The sequence below is a fragment of the Cyprinodon variegatus genome, unplaced genomic scaffold (assembly GCF_000732505.1).
Source record: "Cyprinodon variegatus isolate N-32 unplaced genomic scaffold, C_variegatus-1.0 Scaffold48, whole genome shotgun sequence".
NCBI classification, from domain to species: domain Eukaryota; kingdom Metazoa; phylum Chordata; class Actinopteri; order Cyprinodontiformes; family Cyprinodontidae; genus Cyprinodon; species Cyprinodon variegatus.
Genome location: NW_015150501.1, coordinates 76,166 through 94,959, shown reverse-complemented (window position 1 = coordinate 94,959; position 18,794 = coordinate 76,166). Strand labels below are relative to the sequence as shown.

General features: G+C 38.1%; 2 protein-coding genes across 2 annotated transcripts in view; one reads left to right on the top strand and one right to left on the bottom strand.

The window, feature by feature from the left end:
- Positions 1–14,343, top strand: part of LOC107082254 (C-Jun-amino-terminal kinase-interacting protein 3-like) — a 21,071-nt gene extending 6,728 nt beyond the window's left edge. Inside the window, 21 exon segments of the mRNA XM_015370836.1 lie at positions 274–576; positions 694–968; positions 2,760–2,817; positions 5,224–5,376; positions 5,481–5,523; positions 5,619–5,746; positions 5,891–5,944; positions 7,513–7,653; positions 8,337–8,469; positions 8,594–8,680; positions 8,756–8,803; positions 8,939–9,080; positions 9,197–9,239; positions 9,345–9,425; positions 9,517–9,584; positions 9,670–9,818; positions 10,918–11,089; positions 11,233–11,346; positions 11,417–11,515; positions 13,240–13,329; positions 13,411–14,343. Of these exon segments, the coding sequence (XP_015226322.1) occupies positions 274–576; positions 694–968; positions 2,760–2,817; positions 5,224–5,376; positions 5,481–5,523; positions 5,619–5,746; positions 5,891–5,944; positions 7,513–7,653; positions 8,337–8,469; positions 8,594–8,680; positions 8,756–8,803; positions 8,939–9,080; positions 9,197–9,239; positions 9,345–9,425; positions 9,517–9,584; positions 9,670–9,818; positions 10,918–11,089; positions 11,233–11,346; positions 11,417–11,515; positions 13,240–13,329; positions 13,411–13,529 (2,500 nt within the window). The 3' untranslated portion in view covers positions 13,530–14,343.
- Positions 14,344–15,977: 1,634 nt separating this feature from the next.
- LOC107082203 (transmembrane protein 238-like) lies at positions 15,978–18,573 on the bottom strand. Its single transcript, XM_015370747.1, has 2 exons — positions 18,436–18,573; positions 15,978–16,670 (listed from the first exon to the last, which is right to left on the bottom strand). Exon 2 carries the CDS (start codon positions 16,661–16,663, stop codon positions 16,334–16,336), a length of 330 nt encoding a protein of 109 aa, XP_015226233.1. The 5' UTR covers positions 16,664–16,670; positions 18,436–18,573; the 3' UTR covers positions 15,978–16,333.
- Between the last annotated feature and the right edge of the window lie 221 nt (positions 18,574–18,794).

The window sequence follows — 18,794 nt, the reverse complement described above, 5'->3', positions numbered from 1 at the left end:
CTCATCTTTTGACTGAAATCTTTACCTTTTATTCTTCTTCACAAAATAGCTAATGGTCAGTCACTGCCTTAGAACGCAACCTGCTTTAAACTTCTCTGTAACTTTCCGTCTGTCCTGTCTTATCTGTCCCTTCCCAACACTGTTCTCCAGTGTCCTCTATGAAAGCTCCAAAGTTTTACAGAGCAGTCTTAAGATTTATTTTACACATAAAGGGAATTCTATTATTGCTTTTAAGACTTCTGAAAGTGACAGGTTATGCTTTATTTTATTTAGTGCTATTCAGTCAAATGGGGTTAGAAATAATGGTGTGCCACATTTTTTCAGAGTCTTATATGTATATTCATATCCATTGTTTGCGCTCTGAGCTGGTTGTAGCTAACTGTTGTTTCTTGCTGTTTTGTCTCAGATTGTTCAGAGACCACATTCAAACTCTGGCCCACCTGTTCTTGAAGCTTTAGTGACTAAGGAAGAAAAAGTAATTGATTTTACTGTAAAACCTGCTACGGATCAGTTTGTCATCGACATAATAAGCTCAACACCTGAGCTGACACAGTTTCACGGCTGTGTAAAAGCAAGGTAACCCTAAACAATGAGTTGGTTAATGAGCCTATGGGATTTGAGCAGAGAGCCTCAGAGGCATGTGATTATTAGTCAAAAAACATTTCTCTCTCCTTGACTTACTGTCCTGGATAGCACCCCTGCAAAATCTCAAACCGACGAGACTCTGAAAGATGAAGTAGAGAGGAGCCTGGTGGATGAGATGGGGAACCTGGATGAGCTTCAGGTGGTAGAGATAAAGAGAGAAGAAAAGGAGGAAAAGAACCAGGAGGAGGAGGAAAAAGGGGACGAGATGGATGAGGAGGACAGCGTGGAGTGGGACCTCCGCAACACAGACTCTGTGTTCTCCGAACTGTCAGAACTGAGTCGAGATTATTTAGAGAGCGTTGACCAAGGCGCCAGCATTAGAGGTAAACATGTTTTTTTTTTTTCATTTTTAAAAGCTTCACTATATGTTACTGTGCATTTGAGATGTGAAACAAATAATGCTAACATAAAAAGTTGCATTTTTGGGGGGGTGGATTACAGTTGGATGTAGGCATTAAAGCTGACACTGTTACCTCAGTTACCTTAAAGAGCAGATTGCAGGTTAGAACATCACTTTTATCATTCTAGAAAAATATATAAGAAAACAAAATATACTTAAATATGAACTATTCAGGCTTTCTTTTATTTAAAACGGGCACCAGAAGTGACGTAAATTTAGGGAGGCCACTTAGCTTTACAGCAGTAAGCAATGGATAGTAATGCTAGTTCAGACAATAAGAGTTTAAATGTGTACAACTTGACATATGATGGGACAGAACCCTGTAACTATGAGCCTGTTGGACGTCTAAGGCTATGTTCACACTGCATCCTGAAGTGACCCAAAATCCATTTTTTTTTTTTTTTTCCCATATGCGAGTTGGATCTGATCTTTCCAATCCGACCCAGGCCACTTGGCTATGTGGTCCTGAATCCGATACGAATCTGATCTTTTCAAATCCAACCTGTGTCTGAACGGCCAGGTCAGATTCATCTGACCTGAACGCAATTAATACCCGACAAAGGCCACTATTCTGCAACTTGCTATGCAGAAGCGGCAAGAAAAACAACCGTAGGAGATGATGATGTGGAGAGCAGTATTTATGTTTAACCATGTGAAAAGATAGAGTTTTTATGGTTGGAAAAGACAGCTAGATGCGCGCCGGTACTACCATCCATGTTTACTTCCATAAACACAGAGCATGCTGGCCTGTGACGTCATTGCATCCTCTACTGCGCATGCGGGACAGTTGCATTCTAAAACTGCAGTTCACAAAGGAGATTATATACAAGTCGCATATATTTGGAAATATGAAAGGCAACGCAAAAAACATTGGATTTCACAAAAATATCAAAATTGAGCATCAAGGCCTGCAGTGTGAACGTAGCCTAAGAGAGCAGAGAGAGCGGGTGGAGAATTAATGGCCAAAGAAGAGCAGCCTGGAGTTAATGGAGGCATTTCTCAACGGTAGTTTAGTCCAGCAATATCCTGCTATTTTTCTTGACCACAAACATACTACTGAGAAATTTTTCTATAGTGATCTGTTTTTAGAAGTAGGAAAAAGACCAAAGCGCAAAATCTCAGGTAACAAGTAGTAGGAAACACTAGCTGCCAGTATGCAATGTCCGCTGCTTTTTGTCCACACTGCCGCCACACAGAAAATATCTGGTTTTCTTTCATTTATTTAAAGTTTCTCCCTCATTCATATCTATCCCAATCAGCCGTCCACTAGCAGGTGTGTGTGGGATCTCCTGTTTATTGAGCTGTCTGCGCTAGTAAGATTTGCAACCGTGGAACAGCAGTGGTATCTCAGTCCCTCTGAGGGGACAAGTTTTATACATTTCAGCCGAGTTTGTTCGTCCTCCACAAACGCAATAGTTTGGTTATGTTTATGATCAATAAACAATTGTAAAATTCTACCCAACTCAAAAACACGTAGACTCTACATGATAACTACCTATCCTCCACACAGAGCCGACTGTTTGACTTCCTGATGTGATGTCAAATCACCTGACTTGTTTAAAAAATAATTGACTTTGTTACAGTGGCCAGAGCTCTAAATCTTAATAAACGTTTACTTATGTATACTAAACTTGACACACAGATTAGAGGCATTCCACAGCTTGCTGTTATCAGAGTTTTGCTTCAAAATGTGTTGTTTCCTTTGTCTCTTTAGGCAGTGGCGATCAGTTTGAGGAGATTCTTTTCCAGTTTGAGGAATTGAAAGTCCTCTAGTGAGTTCCACATTTACATACATTGTGTTCACAGTTGCTTTGGTATGATTTTTTTTTTTTTTTTTTGAAGTATTTTCAGATTTTATCTCACATGGGTTAATTGCTTCTCTATAAACACTTGTTACAGAGCAAAAGGAGAACTGCTAGCTTTGCCATTCAACCAACATTTTCACATCAACAAATCCATCTATTGGTGCATTTATGGCAACGTTTTCAGAGCAGAAAAAGAAATCCTGCAAATGGCTTGGTATCTTGAGAAAAAAAAGAAAATATTTGTATTATCTTTCAGATTTCTCAAAGGGTTTTTATATTCTTGTTACTGTCAAGAGGTGCTCATGCAAAGTGTTTTTTTAATCTTCTTTGCTGCTCCCATGTCCTTTTCCTTCTTTGACTCTTTCTTAATTACACCCACTCCTATTTTCTTCATTATTTTTTCTGTATTTGGAGGCAACCTTAATATCTCCCTTCAATATGCAAACTAACAGCCTGACCCAGTAAGACGTGCTGATCCGCCTGCAGCCATGTCTGCCCTTGGGCTGGTTCGGCTTGACAGACCAGCCAATTGGGAATCCTTCTAAACCGGGACACTCCAATCGGCCTTCATTAGTTGCTCTCAGCTGACCGGTCAGCAGCATGTGTGTTCACCTCTTTGCAAGTGGAATTAGTTAATAGAATTATTCTTCCTATTTACATTGGTCTTTAAAAACAATGCTCAGTTCTTTATTATTTTTTTTTTTACAAATGGCCACTTTAGGGGGCCTTCGGATGCAGATGTGACTCCTGAGCCTCACCTGTATGATATGGGATACTTTTAGATAAAATATGATACAGAAGCTTAAAAGAAACACAATTTAACTGCTTTTTACGTCTTGTACTTGGTCAATGGTACATCTTTAAAATCAAATTCACCACACAGGAATCTACCCTTTTTTCTGAATGACTTGTGCTCTTCGGAACAGAGGTGTCAAAAGTTATGTGCTCTAAAAATAATTTCTATTTCATGTAGGATGCTTTGTAAGGTTAGGCAGTTAGACAAATCTATTGACCATTGACGATGGACTCGGCCCTTCAATGATTTTATTTATTTTTTTGACCTACGTGTTAAGACCTAGCCCACGAAAAAAAAAAATTTTATACAGCCGATCCAGAATCAGAGAGGGGCAGTTTCTTTTTTTGAAGTGTGTTTACAGTCAGCTCCATCTGCAACATATTTGATTATAACAACAAAAAATAAAAGAGGATAAATTCTCCTCCAGTAAAGCTGTGTGCTTTTCATAAAAAAAAATAAAAAAAATCTCAGTTTTTTTAAGTATTGGCATGTATGTTGTAATACGATACATGCGTCATGATACAGTATTAATCAACATATTGCATTATCACTACAGTAAAACCAGTCAAACACCAGCCGACTGGCAGCCTACTCCCCTGCGACTCCATCCTTTCACTAAATTATAGGGTCTGACCAGGAGTTGAGGCTTCTCTTTAGATCTTAATGTCCATAAATCATGACAGAAAGATTATTTTAGTACAAAAGTGGATGTTTAAAAAGGAAATTCAGGGAATTTTTAATGGCTGCTACTGTATATATATATATATATATTGTGATATTTTACCCAGCTATCAAAATTAAATATATAGCTAAAAAAGCAAGCTGTATATGTTCTTCAAAATCCATGTTTGGATTTTGAGTCAGTCTATGTCTTCTACCATGGCTGCCTTAACTACAAAAATACGGCACACACCAAAGGCGCTCCACAGCGCCATCTACCAGAGTGGCAGTACAGAGGTAGCCCATTTTCCCTCACAGGTTTAGATCATTTTGTTTCTTTTTTTAAATCGATATTCGAACCTGAAAGATTGACATTATATCAGGCAGTCGGAAATCACAATATATTGCCAAATCGATTTCTTCCCAGTTTTCAGTCTCTTTGATATTGCCCATTCAGATAAACAAATGAATAACAATCAAAAAACTTTAATGTCTCATAACATAGTCAGAAGAACTGGATAAGAGGAAACTATTTCCACTGGATGGAACATAAATTTCTGACAAGAAAACAGACATGTTTGCCTTATTGGGTTTTAGCAGTGTTCACAGCTTGTTAACAATATTAACCTACACGAATATATCGTTAATGGTCATTTGTTGAGCTGACAAATATTGCTAGGAAAAATGTTAAATAGCGCCAAAACTTAATACTTTGGTCCAAATTGATACAGCAAAGATGCCATAGAGTGAAAAAGAGCTAATCTGACAAATTTATTTTCTGTTCTGCTGATTTAGAAGCCAAGTTTTGTGTCGTGTTTGAAGACTTAAGAGCTTGCTTACTTTCACAGCCTCAAGCATTTTCTGTGCCAGTTTCCAAATAATCCCATAAAAGTCTAATCTGAATTGTCTGTCTTTAGTGAGTCAGTTGAAGCTGCTCGTAAGGCTCTGATATCCCGGGTGGTCGAGCTGACTGACGATCGCTCTGCCCTCAACCTGGAAGTGGCGACACTTCAGGAAACGGTGGCACATGTGGAGGGACGGCTGAAGGAGAAGGAGGAGGAAATCAGGAGGTGCAGAATGCGCTATAGATGTTTCACTTATTTTAGAACATGTTTGACCTTCAGCTTGTTTTACTGAAACATACTCTATCCTCTTTGATCACTGTCTCTTATAGACTCAGGACAGAGCTGGACAGGTGCCAGCCTGAGGATGCTGATGTAAAGAAATATCTTGTATTCAGTAAATATGCATTGTAAATTATGACCCTTTTTTTTTTTTTTTAAATAAAATCTTTAATTGTTTTCCATTGCAGGCTAGTGTGCCCACATCCATGCGTCCCTTCTCTCGCTCCGAAATGGCCCGTGTGGTCATGGAGAAGAACCAGTATAAGCAGCGTCTGTTTGAGCTACAGGAGGCTCTGAGACACAGTCAGACAATCAGGTGATTTCATTTTTCTTTCTGTGTCTATTTTTTTAGATTTTCTTTTTTTTTACTGAATTCAAAGCTTTAATAAACAGTTTACATATCTGTATGCAGACTTCATCCTGTTCCTCTATGAAAACCTTTTTTTTTCTCTCTTTTTAGAGCAACAAAAGTGGAGAAGCTTACAGAGGAGAGAAGATCCAGTGTTTGGAAAAAGTAATATCCATCTATCTGCTTTTACTAGTTTAATGTATTTATTGAAACATTTTATACACCCATAATTTTATCACCTGAAGTGCAGCTTCATCCAAGAGTTTGATATCAATAACCTGGCAGACATGATCCCCACATTTTCAATCTGCATTGCTTTAATGAAATCACACAAATATCCCTCAGATAGCCCAATCAGCCTTTTCCTAAGCTGTGATTGTGGTAAAATATGAAAGTAATATGCGGTATGGAAAACTGAAGGAAATTAATTTTTATTATGTGATATGTGTCCCACCCTCAAGGCTAATTTTTAAAAGGGATCAATCAAAAGACACCTTTAAACTTAACCTATTAAGATGGATAAGATGGCAGTCAAGTTTAGTTCTACACACTATTAACCTGGGACAGTTGTGTGTAAAATGTACGGAAGCCGAGAGCGCCCGTGTTCCTCAGACACTTTTTCACGGTGGTTTTCTCGAGAAAACAAATTAATTTTCTCCCTATCTAAAGATAAGGAAAGCCGTTTTCTTGTGATAACGAGATGATTGATGTGTATTAAAACTGATTACTTCTTTCAATACCACAACAGCGGGAGAGGATCTTTGTGCTTTATTTCAAGTCATGGCAGCCTATATGTAATTCTGTAAATAATCCAAAGTTGTTGGTTAGACCTATGACCCCGGCGCCTTAGCTTCTGGTGTTTTCTGAACAGCCCCAGTGTTACGCCTGTAACAGGTATAAGATGCATTAACTCCCACAATTAATTGAAAAACATTCTGATTTCTTTCTGCTGTAATCCATGCAATCCAATCATCCTCCATGACCTGACAATTAATGAAAAGAAATAGAAAACTAAAAAAAATCTTATTTGCACACACAAGGTACCGCGACTGCAAAACTACAGTTACAGCAGGCATGGATGGACTGGGAATCCAGGGCTGTTGGCTAGCCTAATTTATAACTCATACAGGTTAATCATCTCGTTATCTCGAGAAATCAGTAACTATTTTCCTGTGATAAAGAGATAATTATCTTGTTATGTGGAGAAAACAATTACTTGTTAAGCCATGCTAATGAGGTAGTTTTGTCGTTTTCTCTAGAAGACAAAAGAAAAAATCTAAAGTTGAGTACGACCGCTCTCTGCTTCAGTAAAAATGCACAAATACAGTGAAAATTACTTGCAAGCAAGGTTACTTTAAAAATAGATATGCTGATCTTATTTTCTTAACCATGCACCATCACCAGTCAGACAATTGAGTAATTTGTTTACACTTTGAAAGACTGCAAAGACTGAATGTGGGTAATACACTCTGTCAATATAGGATCACCCTTTTACAAAAACAGAAGCGCACACTAAATGCATTTATAAAATATTGTTAAGGATCATCACAAAATGTGGAGCTGTTAGAAATTTAGGCTTTCCAACAACTGCTTCTTAAAGCTTGAAGTCTAAAACTGAACGTATAACAAAACTATTAATTCGAATCACTATGTGGTTACAGGTTGTGTTGTGTTTCTGATACTGATGTTTCTTTATTGGATTTTATTTACCCTTTTATTCTCTTTGCATTTAGGTTCAACCGCTTGTTTGGCCTCACCAAGCAGCCACTGGTACCTCCTCCCACTTCTAAATTTGTCCAACCAGCTTCCTCGTCACTTAACCGCTCCCCTCTGGGGTCTCCACTGCTACCAACCATTAACAAAACCCAGGCTGAGTAAGCACATTTTTTAAATTTTATTTGCATTATTCCAGAGACAAATTTATATCAGGTGTCTATCTCCAGTTGTCATTACATATACCCCATAAATGTCACAAGTCCAACCCAAAGATGCACAGGAAAAACAACCATCAATATACTGAAGAGCAGTTTGAAGTTACCAGTTAACCTAACAGTCATGAATTTTTACTGGAAGCATGAGTATATTTAGTATCTTACAGAAGCGTTCAGCAGTTTTAAGCTCATGTTTATCAATTTTACAAGTGATGGACAACATTTTCAAATCTATTATCTTCTGTCATTGGCACAGGTTCAAAGCTCTAAAGAATAAAAACAACCCAACTTGCTGAAGTCTGTTTAGCCTTCCTGTTTTCCTGCTGAAAGTTTTGCTCTCCCTTTTAGCCCTTTCCTTTTAGAAGTTTTCCACATCTTTGTGCTTTATTTAGCTCAGTTTAGAAATACCTCACTAATAATGAAAAAAGCAAAGTTGGGGCTTGATCACTCATTAACAGCATCTCCATTAAAGAGTTTACAGTAGCTGATAATGCAGCCTGGTAGCTCTTACACAACCTGAAGAAGGATATCTTCTGCATCTCTGTATTTGTGCTATATGTACATTTTATTTAAGAATGTGAGATTTTACTTGCCAAGAGATCAAAACCATGCAGCGTTTTCTTCAGATCCACTGCTCCTGCTGGTGTTTCACCACGTGCGCGAAGGAGGGAACTGTACAGAGACATCCGCTCCAACGTTTGGGAAAGCCTAGGAAAGCGGCACATACACGGCTGGAGCTTGCCACTGGCAAACACTAGGGTACTCCTCAGACTGCCTTATGAGCATCTGTTGCTTTCCTAACTGCCTAATCATAATGCTAGCACTTAAAATCCAGGTAGTTAGATGTGCGCTTTAACTGTAGGATTAAATGTGATTATTTCAGGAGTCAGGTGAGCCTGTATCAGAGCCTAAAGATGTACCTGTTCTGATCCAACTCAGACTCTTGGACCAAAGAGACTCCACCGCTAAGGTAAACCCACAAAAATTTACATCACACTTTTGGAATAAAAATACCTTCTGACTTCATTTTGTTTTCCTTCTCCAGCTCAATTGCGCTGTTGCAGTCACTCCTGATATCTCTGGAGAAGCCACAGTAAGTCTGCCAACATCCTGGTTAAATGCAACCCCAGTCATCGTCTAATGATACATACTCACTCTGTCATAACTGACGTCACAAACACAAACTGAGTCATGTTTCCACGCTGTGCATCCGCCCTGCTCTGCTCAGTGTTCTGTTTGGGTTGTTTCGGGTCCTGCATCCTGCAGTGAAATCACAGTGATTGACCCAGCACGGTCCAACACAGTACTGGACCATTTCAGCCTCCCTCCCACTGCCCCCGTCCTCTGCATCTGTGCCGTGCCCCCCATAGGTCAGTCCTGGATCATTTGGCTGCTGCTGTTTTGCTTGAGTTTTATTAGGAATCCATTTATCACCATAGTTCGCTCAGTTTCCTTTGACACAATCTTGCTGGTTTTATTTTTTCAGAAGACACAGCAGGAACTGTGTGGATTGGAACACAGGAAGGAAGGTATCATCAACTGAAAAAAGCAGATTTGTTCCACATGTAACACATTATAACGGCCTTTTGAAGAAGTTTTTTTTTTTTTTTCACCATCTTTTCTTTGTGTGGTAGTATCCAAATATATCTTGCTTCGGCAAACCGAAGGCGCTGTGTACAAACTGTGTCTCTCTTAGAGGGTGTATATTCACTCACGTGAGTACATGCTGCTCTTTATTTGTACATTAGCATCTCTTTAAAGATTGTATTTAAAAGGGGTCTACTCTGTGTCAACTTGACCTCACAGGTTCTCCAACAATCAGGTTATTGCCGGATTAGCTGATGGTAGTCTGGCATTTTTTTCTCAAACTGCAGGTAATCTGTGTATTGGTTTTGCATATTTTATGGAATTAAAGTTTATTGATGGAAATCATGAAATGTATTGCCCTTCAATCCACAGATGGATGGAATCTGCAACCTCACTCTGTGATGCCTCTTGGAGCAAATCCTCTGCAGCCCATCCGCTGCTGCCTCGCAAAAGGTGCTCGTCTATGGGTTGGATACTGGAATAAAGTCCATATTGTAGACACTGAAAATAAGAAAGTAGAGGTAAGAAACAATAATTTTCTCTTGTAGAGTACTGAGTTTCTTCTTAGGTTTTAAAGATAATCTAGGTAAATATTTTCCAGGGTTGGGAATGTAAATAAAACCCATCCTCAACAGATAAACAGTATCTGAAAGAGATCTGTATTGGAAGTAGAAAACATCAACAGTAAAAGTCCTGACATGCAACCAGAGAGGCATCAGGTTTTCAGCGAATAGTTCTTAGGGAGTCAGCTTTGTTTTTTTGGTTTTGATGTTTCAAAAAGTTCTCTGAAGACGGTCAAAATGTGAGGAAATGAATCTGTTTTCCCGAATCATTAATCTGATCTTGTATGTCTATTGAGTAAAGATGCTGATGTTTTTTGATAGTCTGATGAATAGGATGCTCACTGCTGTCCATAATCTTCTTCACTTTACAAAGAACTCTTTGTGAAATCTTATCCAGAGGTCCTAGAGGAGTTCCTAGAACAGAGACAACCTTCTGTATCAGCTTTTGGTGCTTTTTATTCTTTTCTCTGATGCTGTTACCCCAGCACTGTATCATCTCAAAATATTGAAATCTTTAACAGTAGACATGGTAAAAAAAATGCTTTACTGTTCTTTACTACAATCAATCCCTTACCTCTGCATCATCTTTTTGCTTTGTATCTTTAGTAATGAGCTAAAAGTCTTTCAGGTGTGAAAGACTCCTAGCCATCACCTTAATCCTAGGCTCCATGCACAGATTATCCTTCAGGGTTCTTGCCAGGCCTTTTTAAAATTTTGATATGGTTTCCAGGAAAAAGGAAAAAACAAAACAGTTATAATACAATACAGTGAGGTTTGGGTTCCTTATTTAACTATTTACTAACTTTATTTTCTGGGTTTAGGAATATTTTTATGCTTAAATTATATTCAAAGGTCAGAGTTAAGTAGCTTGAAAAAAGAAGATCATTAAATTTCAAACCAGGTTATCAGTGGAGTAAAATGAATAAACGGATCAGAAGTGTGAAGAAAATTGTCTTTGAAACAAGGGATGATTCAGGAATCCTGCACAGTATTCTACATGTATATTCCAACATGCTATTTTGGATTTACAATCATTATTTTTCATGTTTCTGCACAGCAAGTCTTTTCCGTATCAGAGTGCATGGAACAGCAGGTGCGTTTCCTGTGTGCTGGGGGGAGTGGAGTTTGGACGTCCTGCAGACTTGACCCAGTTATAAGACTGTTTGATTGGTCAACTGGACGGCCACTGCAAGAAGTTGACTTTACATCTTTGGTTACTAAAACATTAGGTACTCATACTGTTTTTTGTTTGAGTTCTTTATGTAAACTTTACAAATGTTTTCCCGTTATAAGTCAGCAGTTTTCTAGTTTTAATTTGTGATTTAAAAACTTTTAATTTGCCTTTTCTTTTTGTCACATCTGTTTGTTTTAGGCCAGTCCTACTTGACACTCTCACCACTCCAGATTTCCTCCCTCTCCATCATCTCTGGTCGTCTCTGGGTGGGCACCGGGGGCGGTGCCATTTTCTCCATCCCCCTGTCAATAAGTATGTGAAATCAAAAACATTTAACACAGTTAGAAATGGACTCAAGTGTTAACAAAAAAACTGTCTACAGCATCAGAGGAAGTTTCCATCCCGTACTGTTCCACTGCATCAGCCCAGCTCTCTTACCATGGACACAGACAAGCTGTCCAATTCATCATTCCTGCACCTGGTAAGATATAAGAAGCTAATACTTCAGCCTAGCATGCTTTCTTTCAAGGCATCTTTGTGGCTTCCCTGATCTGCAAATCAAGACACTAAATTATGTTTCTGTTAGAAAATTATTGCAGAATCTCTTTTCCTATACACTCGGTACACAAAAACTGTTTTTTTATGGTTCTTATTTTTTTAGTCTGGTAAGTTTTCTCTGAAGTTTTATTTATGTGTGAACCTGTATGCTTTTATTGTCTGTGATTGTTCATGGTTTACATTTTGCTGGTTCCATTAATGGCAACAGTAGTTGCCTTTTACTGTCAGTTACATTTCTGAACTCCTCTTAGCTTTCTACCAATTATCTGGTGATGTTTACATAAGGCCGTCCCATGTGCTCATCCCCTTTTCCACTTACTGGTGGTGATTCTGACATAGTGGAAAAATTGCAAATCTTCTTTTGGAAAGTAAGCTTGTATGAGTGATGCAAACAGCAACTCTTAAACAGAGTGCCTTTTCAAAAATTCGCAAAAACCTTCCACTATACCTTTAACTGTACAGTCTTCTCATGTGAGTCACAACACTGATTATTTGAACCTGTCTTGCATTAGTCAAGTGAGGCGTCCTTTTGGTGAAACTCATTATTTAACAGCTTGACATCTTTTGCAAAAAAAGTTGGGTTAATCTCGTCCGAATAGAGAGCAGTTATAATGAGTCAACTTCCTTGCTTTTGTGATATTCAGGATTTTCGGTTTCAGAACAGGTGACATCAACAAGGTAACTTAACTATGACTTAATTCAGCACACAGTTCAGGGTGAGCACAGGCATAACAAGAAGCCCTGATCAATGGAAGGCGGATAATATGATTCACCATGGCAACAGGAGGAAAAGAGAAGCCTTGAATTGACCCTAATGTGAGGAAATAAATTTATCTCCAAATGTTTTTGGAACTTTCCTGTCTGCTAAGGCCCAATGAAAAATGGTATTAAACAAAACCTAAGCTGTTCAGTGATTAGAGGGGGGAAAATTAATTTTGAACACTCCTATTCCAGTCTGGATTCAGATCACCATGTCCCCCACAGCAGGTAGGGACACTCCTCACTCCACCAGCAGAAAACCTTGACGTCATAAACACATAATTAATCTGAAGGGCATCAGTGCTGAATAGTAATGTTTTGATTTAATGATTACATCCCTGACAGTTAACCTTTAGCATAAAAATGGATTGAAGCACAAAGAACCTGTCCTCGTGTAATATGAGGGATCTTTGGTTGAAATGCATTGAAATATATTATTGACCGTGGCAAAAACTGTGATGTTAAAACATCAATGAATCTCAAATTAAAATGCTTCTAATCCTATTGAACATAATGAGCTTTTGCTCTCTAACCTCTACAACTCACTGTAGATGTTACTCCTCCAGTTAAAGACATGGCATCTCTCATACTTTCCTCATCTCGGGTCTCATCTGAAATGAATGACGCACTCAGGATAAGTTAAACTAATCCTGTTACTGACCACAGTGGGTTTATGGAGTGACCTATGGTATAAACTTGACTCTGGAAAAAAGCTATCTGGATTTCTGAAACAATAAATTCAGGAAATGCATTTATTTTCCCATCAGTCCCCTTAAGTTTTCTTACAATTAAAAGTTAAACACTTCCTAAATGAAATGACTTATAGAGTCTGTTAATATCCTTTTTCCTGGGATAACGCAATAAACCTTTTTCTGCTTATGTCCTCAGGCTGTTTGATCACCTCTCCTGACAGCAGCCATGTAACTACTGCTCTGCACATCCTCAGTGGAGGGGAGGGCTACATTAATTTCCGAATTGGTGAGTTAAATTTTACAACCGACTCATTAGTAAGAGGTATAATCAATACTGAAACACTGCTTAACAAATGTAACATTTCAGGAGATGATGCAAGCGATGAATCGAATGAGGTGTCTCAGACGACACCACAGCGGTCTGAACGTAGTCACATGATCATCTGGCAGATTCCAACCCCCTCAGTGCCCAGCCCTGCTCTCTGACTGTTCAGCTCACAAATCGCCGTTTGATGGATGAGGTGAAAGAGACATTTACAGTACCAGAAGGGACAATAGTGGAACTAAATGAACAAAAATCCAACTGTGGCAACAATAAAAGGATGTTTTCAGATACGTATTCTATATTTTTACATCCTATACCTTGCTTGTTTCCTTTGCTTTGATTATTGTGTTTGCCTCTATATGTTTTTTTTTCGTTATGGTCAGTTATCAGCTTAATATGTTGTATCCATCTGATGGACTTTTGCACAAACAATGATCCTGCAGATCTTTGGTTTTCTTCATCAGAGAAAAATCCTCCATCTGTTGATGATCACGCTGAACTTGATGTGGTTGCTGTTAAAGGTGCTGTCTTCATAACTTTAACAACATACTGGAAACGGGTTTACTTCTTTAAGCACAAAGACAATCAATTCATACTATTTTAGATGCTGCATTCAAACTGGGGATTTAAAGTACGGTGTCTATTCTACATGTGATGGAATTAGTATTAGCTTTAATCCCAGTACTCTTAGGTTTTCCTGCAGTGGTTCAAACCTGCACAAAACCTAATAAATGTCTCTGTAAAATGTCTTTTTGAATCTCTTCTCAAAAATTATTTATTTATCTTAGATTTTTGCCTAATAATAAAAATGTGTAATGTCTAAAAGTTTCTCTTAAATCAGGAAGAGATACTCTTTAATGTTTATGTATAGTATTCATGTGGCATTACAAGTTTGAGCAAGTGTGTCAGTCACAGAGGCCTCTTACTTTTCTTGGAAAGACTTAAGTTTGTGTTCTCAATAAACCTTATACAGATTTTGATCATAAAAATCGTCTTGGTCATTTTGGATTATCTTATGTTCCCATGCTAACGCATATACACGTTCCTCACAAATGAGAATATTGTAAAAAAAAAACAAAAAACAATTACATTTGTCCAGCAGTGATTCAGCAAAACTACTTTATGTATGTTACATCAAGACTGGCAATCGTAATTCTTTCAGGAAGGATTTTAACACAATATTAGTAAAAGCCTTCAGTTTATCCAAAATGCTGAAACCGTTGTTCTAACAAACTTTTAAAAAGAGGTAATATTTATTCTAATATTTCTTCCCTTCATTTGCTTTCTGTTAAATCCCAAGTTGAATTTAAAGTTCTCCTTTTTTAGTAATCAGGCTCCTCTCCTGTGGAACCAACTACCAGTTTTAATCCGAGTGGTACACACTCTATCTACTTTAAAACTAAGATTGTAACTTTCCTGTTTAATAACTCCTATAGTTAGAGTAGCTCAGGTTATCCTGAGCTATCTCTATAGTGGCCACCTATGGTGCTAGTTTACTATCACCTTATTTAACAAGGAAACTTCATGGATCACTGCTTTGATGTTGCATTTGTGTGTCTGACTCTGTCTTCTTGAACCCTCAGTCAGCCTCGGCAAAAGGTCGCTCACACTGAGCCTGGTTATGCTGGAGGTTTCTTCCTGTTATAAAGGGGAGTTTTTCCTCCCCACTGTCGTGTGTGTGTGTGTGAGGTCGGTGTGAGAGATTGCTGCAAAGTCAGTGACCTAATGTAATCATGTGGATTTCCTTAGATGGAGAACTTTTAACCAATCTTTCTGGATTATTTGATTGAATTGACTCTTTAAAGATTGTGTGTTGGTAATTACTGCTGTATGAATAAACTGATTTGAATTTAATGATAAACTTGATTCAATTAAGGTAAAATGCATCAATGGATTAAAACTCAGAAAATTGCCATATTACCTGTGCCCATATATATATATATATATATATATATATATATATATATATATATATATATATATATATATATATATATATATAATCTCCAAACTTATATAGACTTGTTCAGCAGACACACAAGCATTAGATAACCCAAAGGCTTGAGAGGGTCGTGACCCAGAACTCTTTTAATAGTCTTAGGAGGGGAAAGAAAAACACTTGACTCAGTTGTCTAGTCTGCTTTTCAGGTGAAAGATCATTTGAATATTTACTTTTTTAAATCAAGGGCCCAGAGTCTGGGGGAAGAGTAGAGATGAACAGATTCCAGTTTGAATTCTGATTAAAGTTTCTAGAGTCATGAAGATACAGAAAGCAATGAATCTGCTGGTGTTTACTGAGCTCCAAAGACAATCTATGGAGTATTGTCAAAAGGAAAATGAGAAACGCCTAACCCCACCCTGGAGGGGACTCAAAGGCCAACATTAAGGCAACCTTGGCCTCATGCCACCATGAACTGATCCAGTAATGTTTACCAGGAGCACCAACTAGATATTTAGTGCATGAGATTCATAGTATATTGACAGCGTGTACTTATAGTAAGCAATTTTATGATGGTCTTAATTAACATTTTGATTTTCCCAAAGGCAGAATTTGGGGTTTTCATCTGCTGTAAGCCATGGTCATGGAAATTAACAGAAATATTTGATAGCTTTGCTTTTTACTTGATTTACTAAAATAAATTTTTGTTGATCTGATGCCTTGAGATGCACCATGCACCTATATAATATTACTAAATTAATTTCATAGAGAAGCTAAAAATAATAATAAACTTGATTCAGTGTGGTAATTTTCTCCAGAAAGTATTCTCAGTGCGATAATTTTAATATCCAAAGAGTATTTAGGAAGTAGATCATTTACACATACTTGAGCAGAAGAAACAGATTACGTTTATAAAAACATTAATTGCAAAAACTTTTTTTTTAATTCAAAAATGACATGAAGGTAAAGCCATAAAGCATGAACCTTTCTTCCAAGTAATTGGTAAAAAAAATAAAATAAACAGACTTAAGATGGACTGCTGCGCGTCCTTGGGAGCCGTATCCTTCGGCTGAGAGTGCGGGCCAGTCTGTCCACAGCAGATCCCATATTGCCATCCAGGTTTTTTTGTAAATGCAGACCTTCGATGTTGCCGCTATACCAAAGCACCCAGCCAGCCATGGAAAACAGCACCAGCAGAGCTCCGGAGTACACCAGCAGGTCCCCAAAGTCTTTGCCTTTGATCTCTAGTGAAGCGAAAACGCCCAGGAGCAGGAACGTCACACCCAGCACATCCATCACCACGGCAAACACCAGAGCCAGCTTACAGTGGGACAACCCGTCATACTTCTGTACCATGGTCAAACTGATTGAGAAGAAGGAAACAGGATTATGTGTCAAGTTAGTTGCTCACACTCATTGCCACATCACTAAGATTATTAGAAAAAAAAACACCTGGTCTTATCCTGAAAACCCACACTTGTCAAAAACTTGTAACCCTGTTAAAGATGTGTAATATAAAACTCTATATGCATTAGGCCTTTACCGCACCAGCTAAATCTGATGCCCCAAAAACTGAGAAAAATCCAGTTTCTGATTACATTTATCCAGTAAGGAAGAAATGCACTTTTGGGATTTAAAATCCACTGCACTGTTAAAAGCACTGCAACTGCTTAATCTGGCTCTTCACTGCTCACCTTATGCTTCATGATTGCTTAATCTAACAGACTTTTGGTCGAATCTCCTTGTTTTTCAAAAGGTTTTTATACAGGCCCACAGCATTATAGATCTGCCACTTTACTTAACAGTGGGTATAATGCACAGTCTTTTGTCAGAGCCACCTGATGTTCTTTTTCTAAAGAAACTGCTATATTTTTGTTGATGTTCTGGTTTACTTGTATCAACAATTTGACATTCGTTTATTTTAGTGAGAAATTGTGCTGCTGCAACAAAATTGTTTTGTTAATCAGTGAAACATCTGAGGGTACTACGCCAAGAAATGACACCAAAAAAAAAAAACGCTTGGGGTTGTTAAACATAACCTAAATAGAAACGCTAATTAAATGGTGTCATTGTACATGAACATTTTATAGATGAATGGACACTACTACAATAATTGGTTGTAAAAATTACACAGAATAAGATGTGTGGATTTATAGGTGGGGCTGCTCGCAGTGAGTAGCACTGCTGCCTTGCAAAAAGAAGGACTCAGGTTCAATTCTCGGCCCGGGGTCTTTCCGCATAGAGTTTGCATGTTCTCCCCGAGCATGCCTGGGTTCTCTCCGGGTACCCCGGTTTCCTACCACAGTCTAGGTAGGTTTCCTACTACAGTCTAAAAACATGACTGGTTAACTGGCTTCGCTAAATTCTTTGTTAGGTGTGAGTTTGTGCGTGAATGGTTGTTTGTCTCTGTGTTGCCCTGCGATGGACCCTGTCCAGGGTGCACCCCGCCTCTCGCCCATAGACAACTGGAGATGGGCACCAACACCCCTCTCCACCCCGCCTGGGATAAGCATGGCGGAAAATGGAATGATGGATGGATTTATAGGTGTAGAACAGTAATAATAAAAGCAATAGGGGGTCAAGCTGTTAAAAAACACAATAAAAAAAAACTGAAAAAGGTAAAAAAAAAAAAAAGTTTTAAAAGTAAAACTCATCTGAAGTATAACAGAATAAAAAGATGAAATTTATTGGTACCTGAAAATGGGTCACAAAAAACATTTAAACTATCTTATTTGTTTATTCATTGATTGACTGATCTTTGATTCAGTTCAGCATAAGCCTCTGCCTATAGAAGTTATTGAAAACAACATTTATGTATGGTTGGGGGGGCTGGGGTTACTAAGGGACCACAAAAAATAATAATACCATGATCAAAAAAAACAAAACAAACAAGCAGTATCTAAATATTAAGACCAGTGTCTTAATATTAATATATTAAATATTAAAACCTTTGTGTATCAGGCCACTTCTGCATGAAATGTTTCCTGAGGTCTGGGCTGCAGTCAAACAGGTGCCACACCTGTCCTGGTGGCTCGCTGTTTATCACTTTCTTTGTTTGAACGTCAACTATACAACAAAACCTTCTTTTGTATATTTCAGTTGTTCATCGGGAAAGATAATTCACCTACCTCGTTGTTGGGCAGACGAAAGCTTACAGTTTATCGAAGTATTTTTGGATCCAGATCGTATGTTGTTAAACCCCTCCGCTTCACGTAATCCTCTTGATGAAACCTGACACCCTGTCACCTGTTTAACCTGTCCTGCAGTTTTACCAACATCAATACTAAACGGAACCGCAGGGCTTCCTCCCCCGCTTGTTTGAAAGGTTTTCGATACCTTCTTCAAACAAACATCCTTGTTAAAACACATCAAAATAACGCAAATTTATTAGTTAAAATACTATAGTAATAACGAAATAAAAGCGCAAGAGATGGTCAATTTTGAAAAACTACCTAAGGTAATATCCGATTCCATTAGCTCTATTTGG

Excerpts from the sequence above, each read along its gene's own strand:
- LOC107082203 (XM_015370747.1), bottom strand. The coding sequence starts at position 16,663 with ATGGTACAGAAGTATGACGGGTTGTCCCACTGTAAGCTGGCTCTGGTG.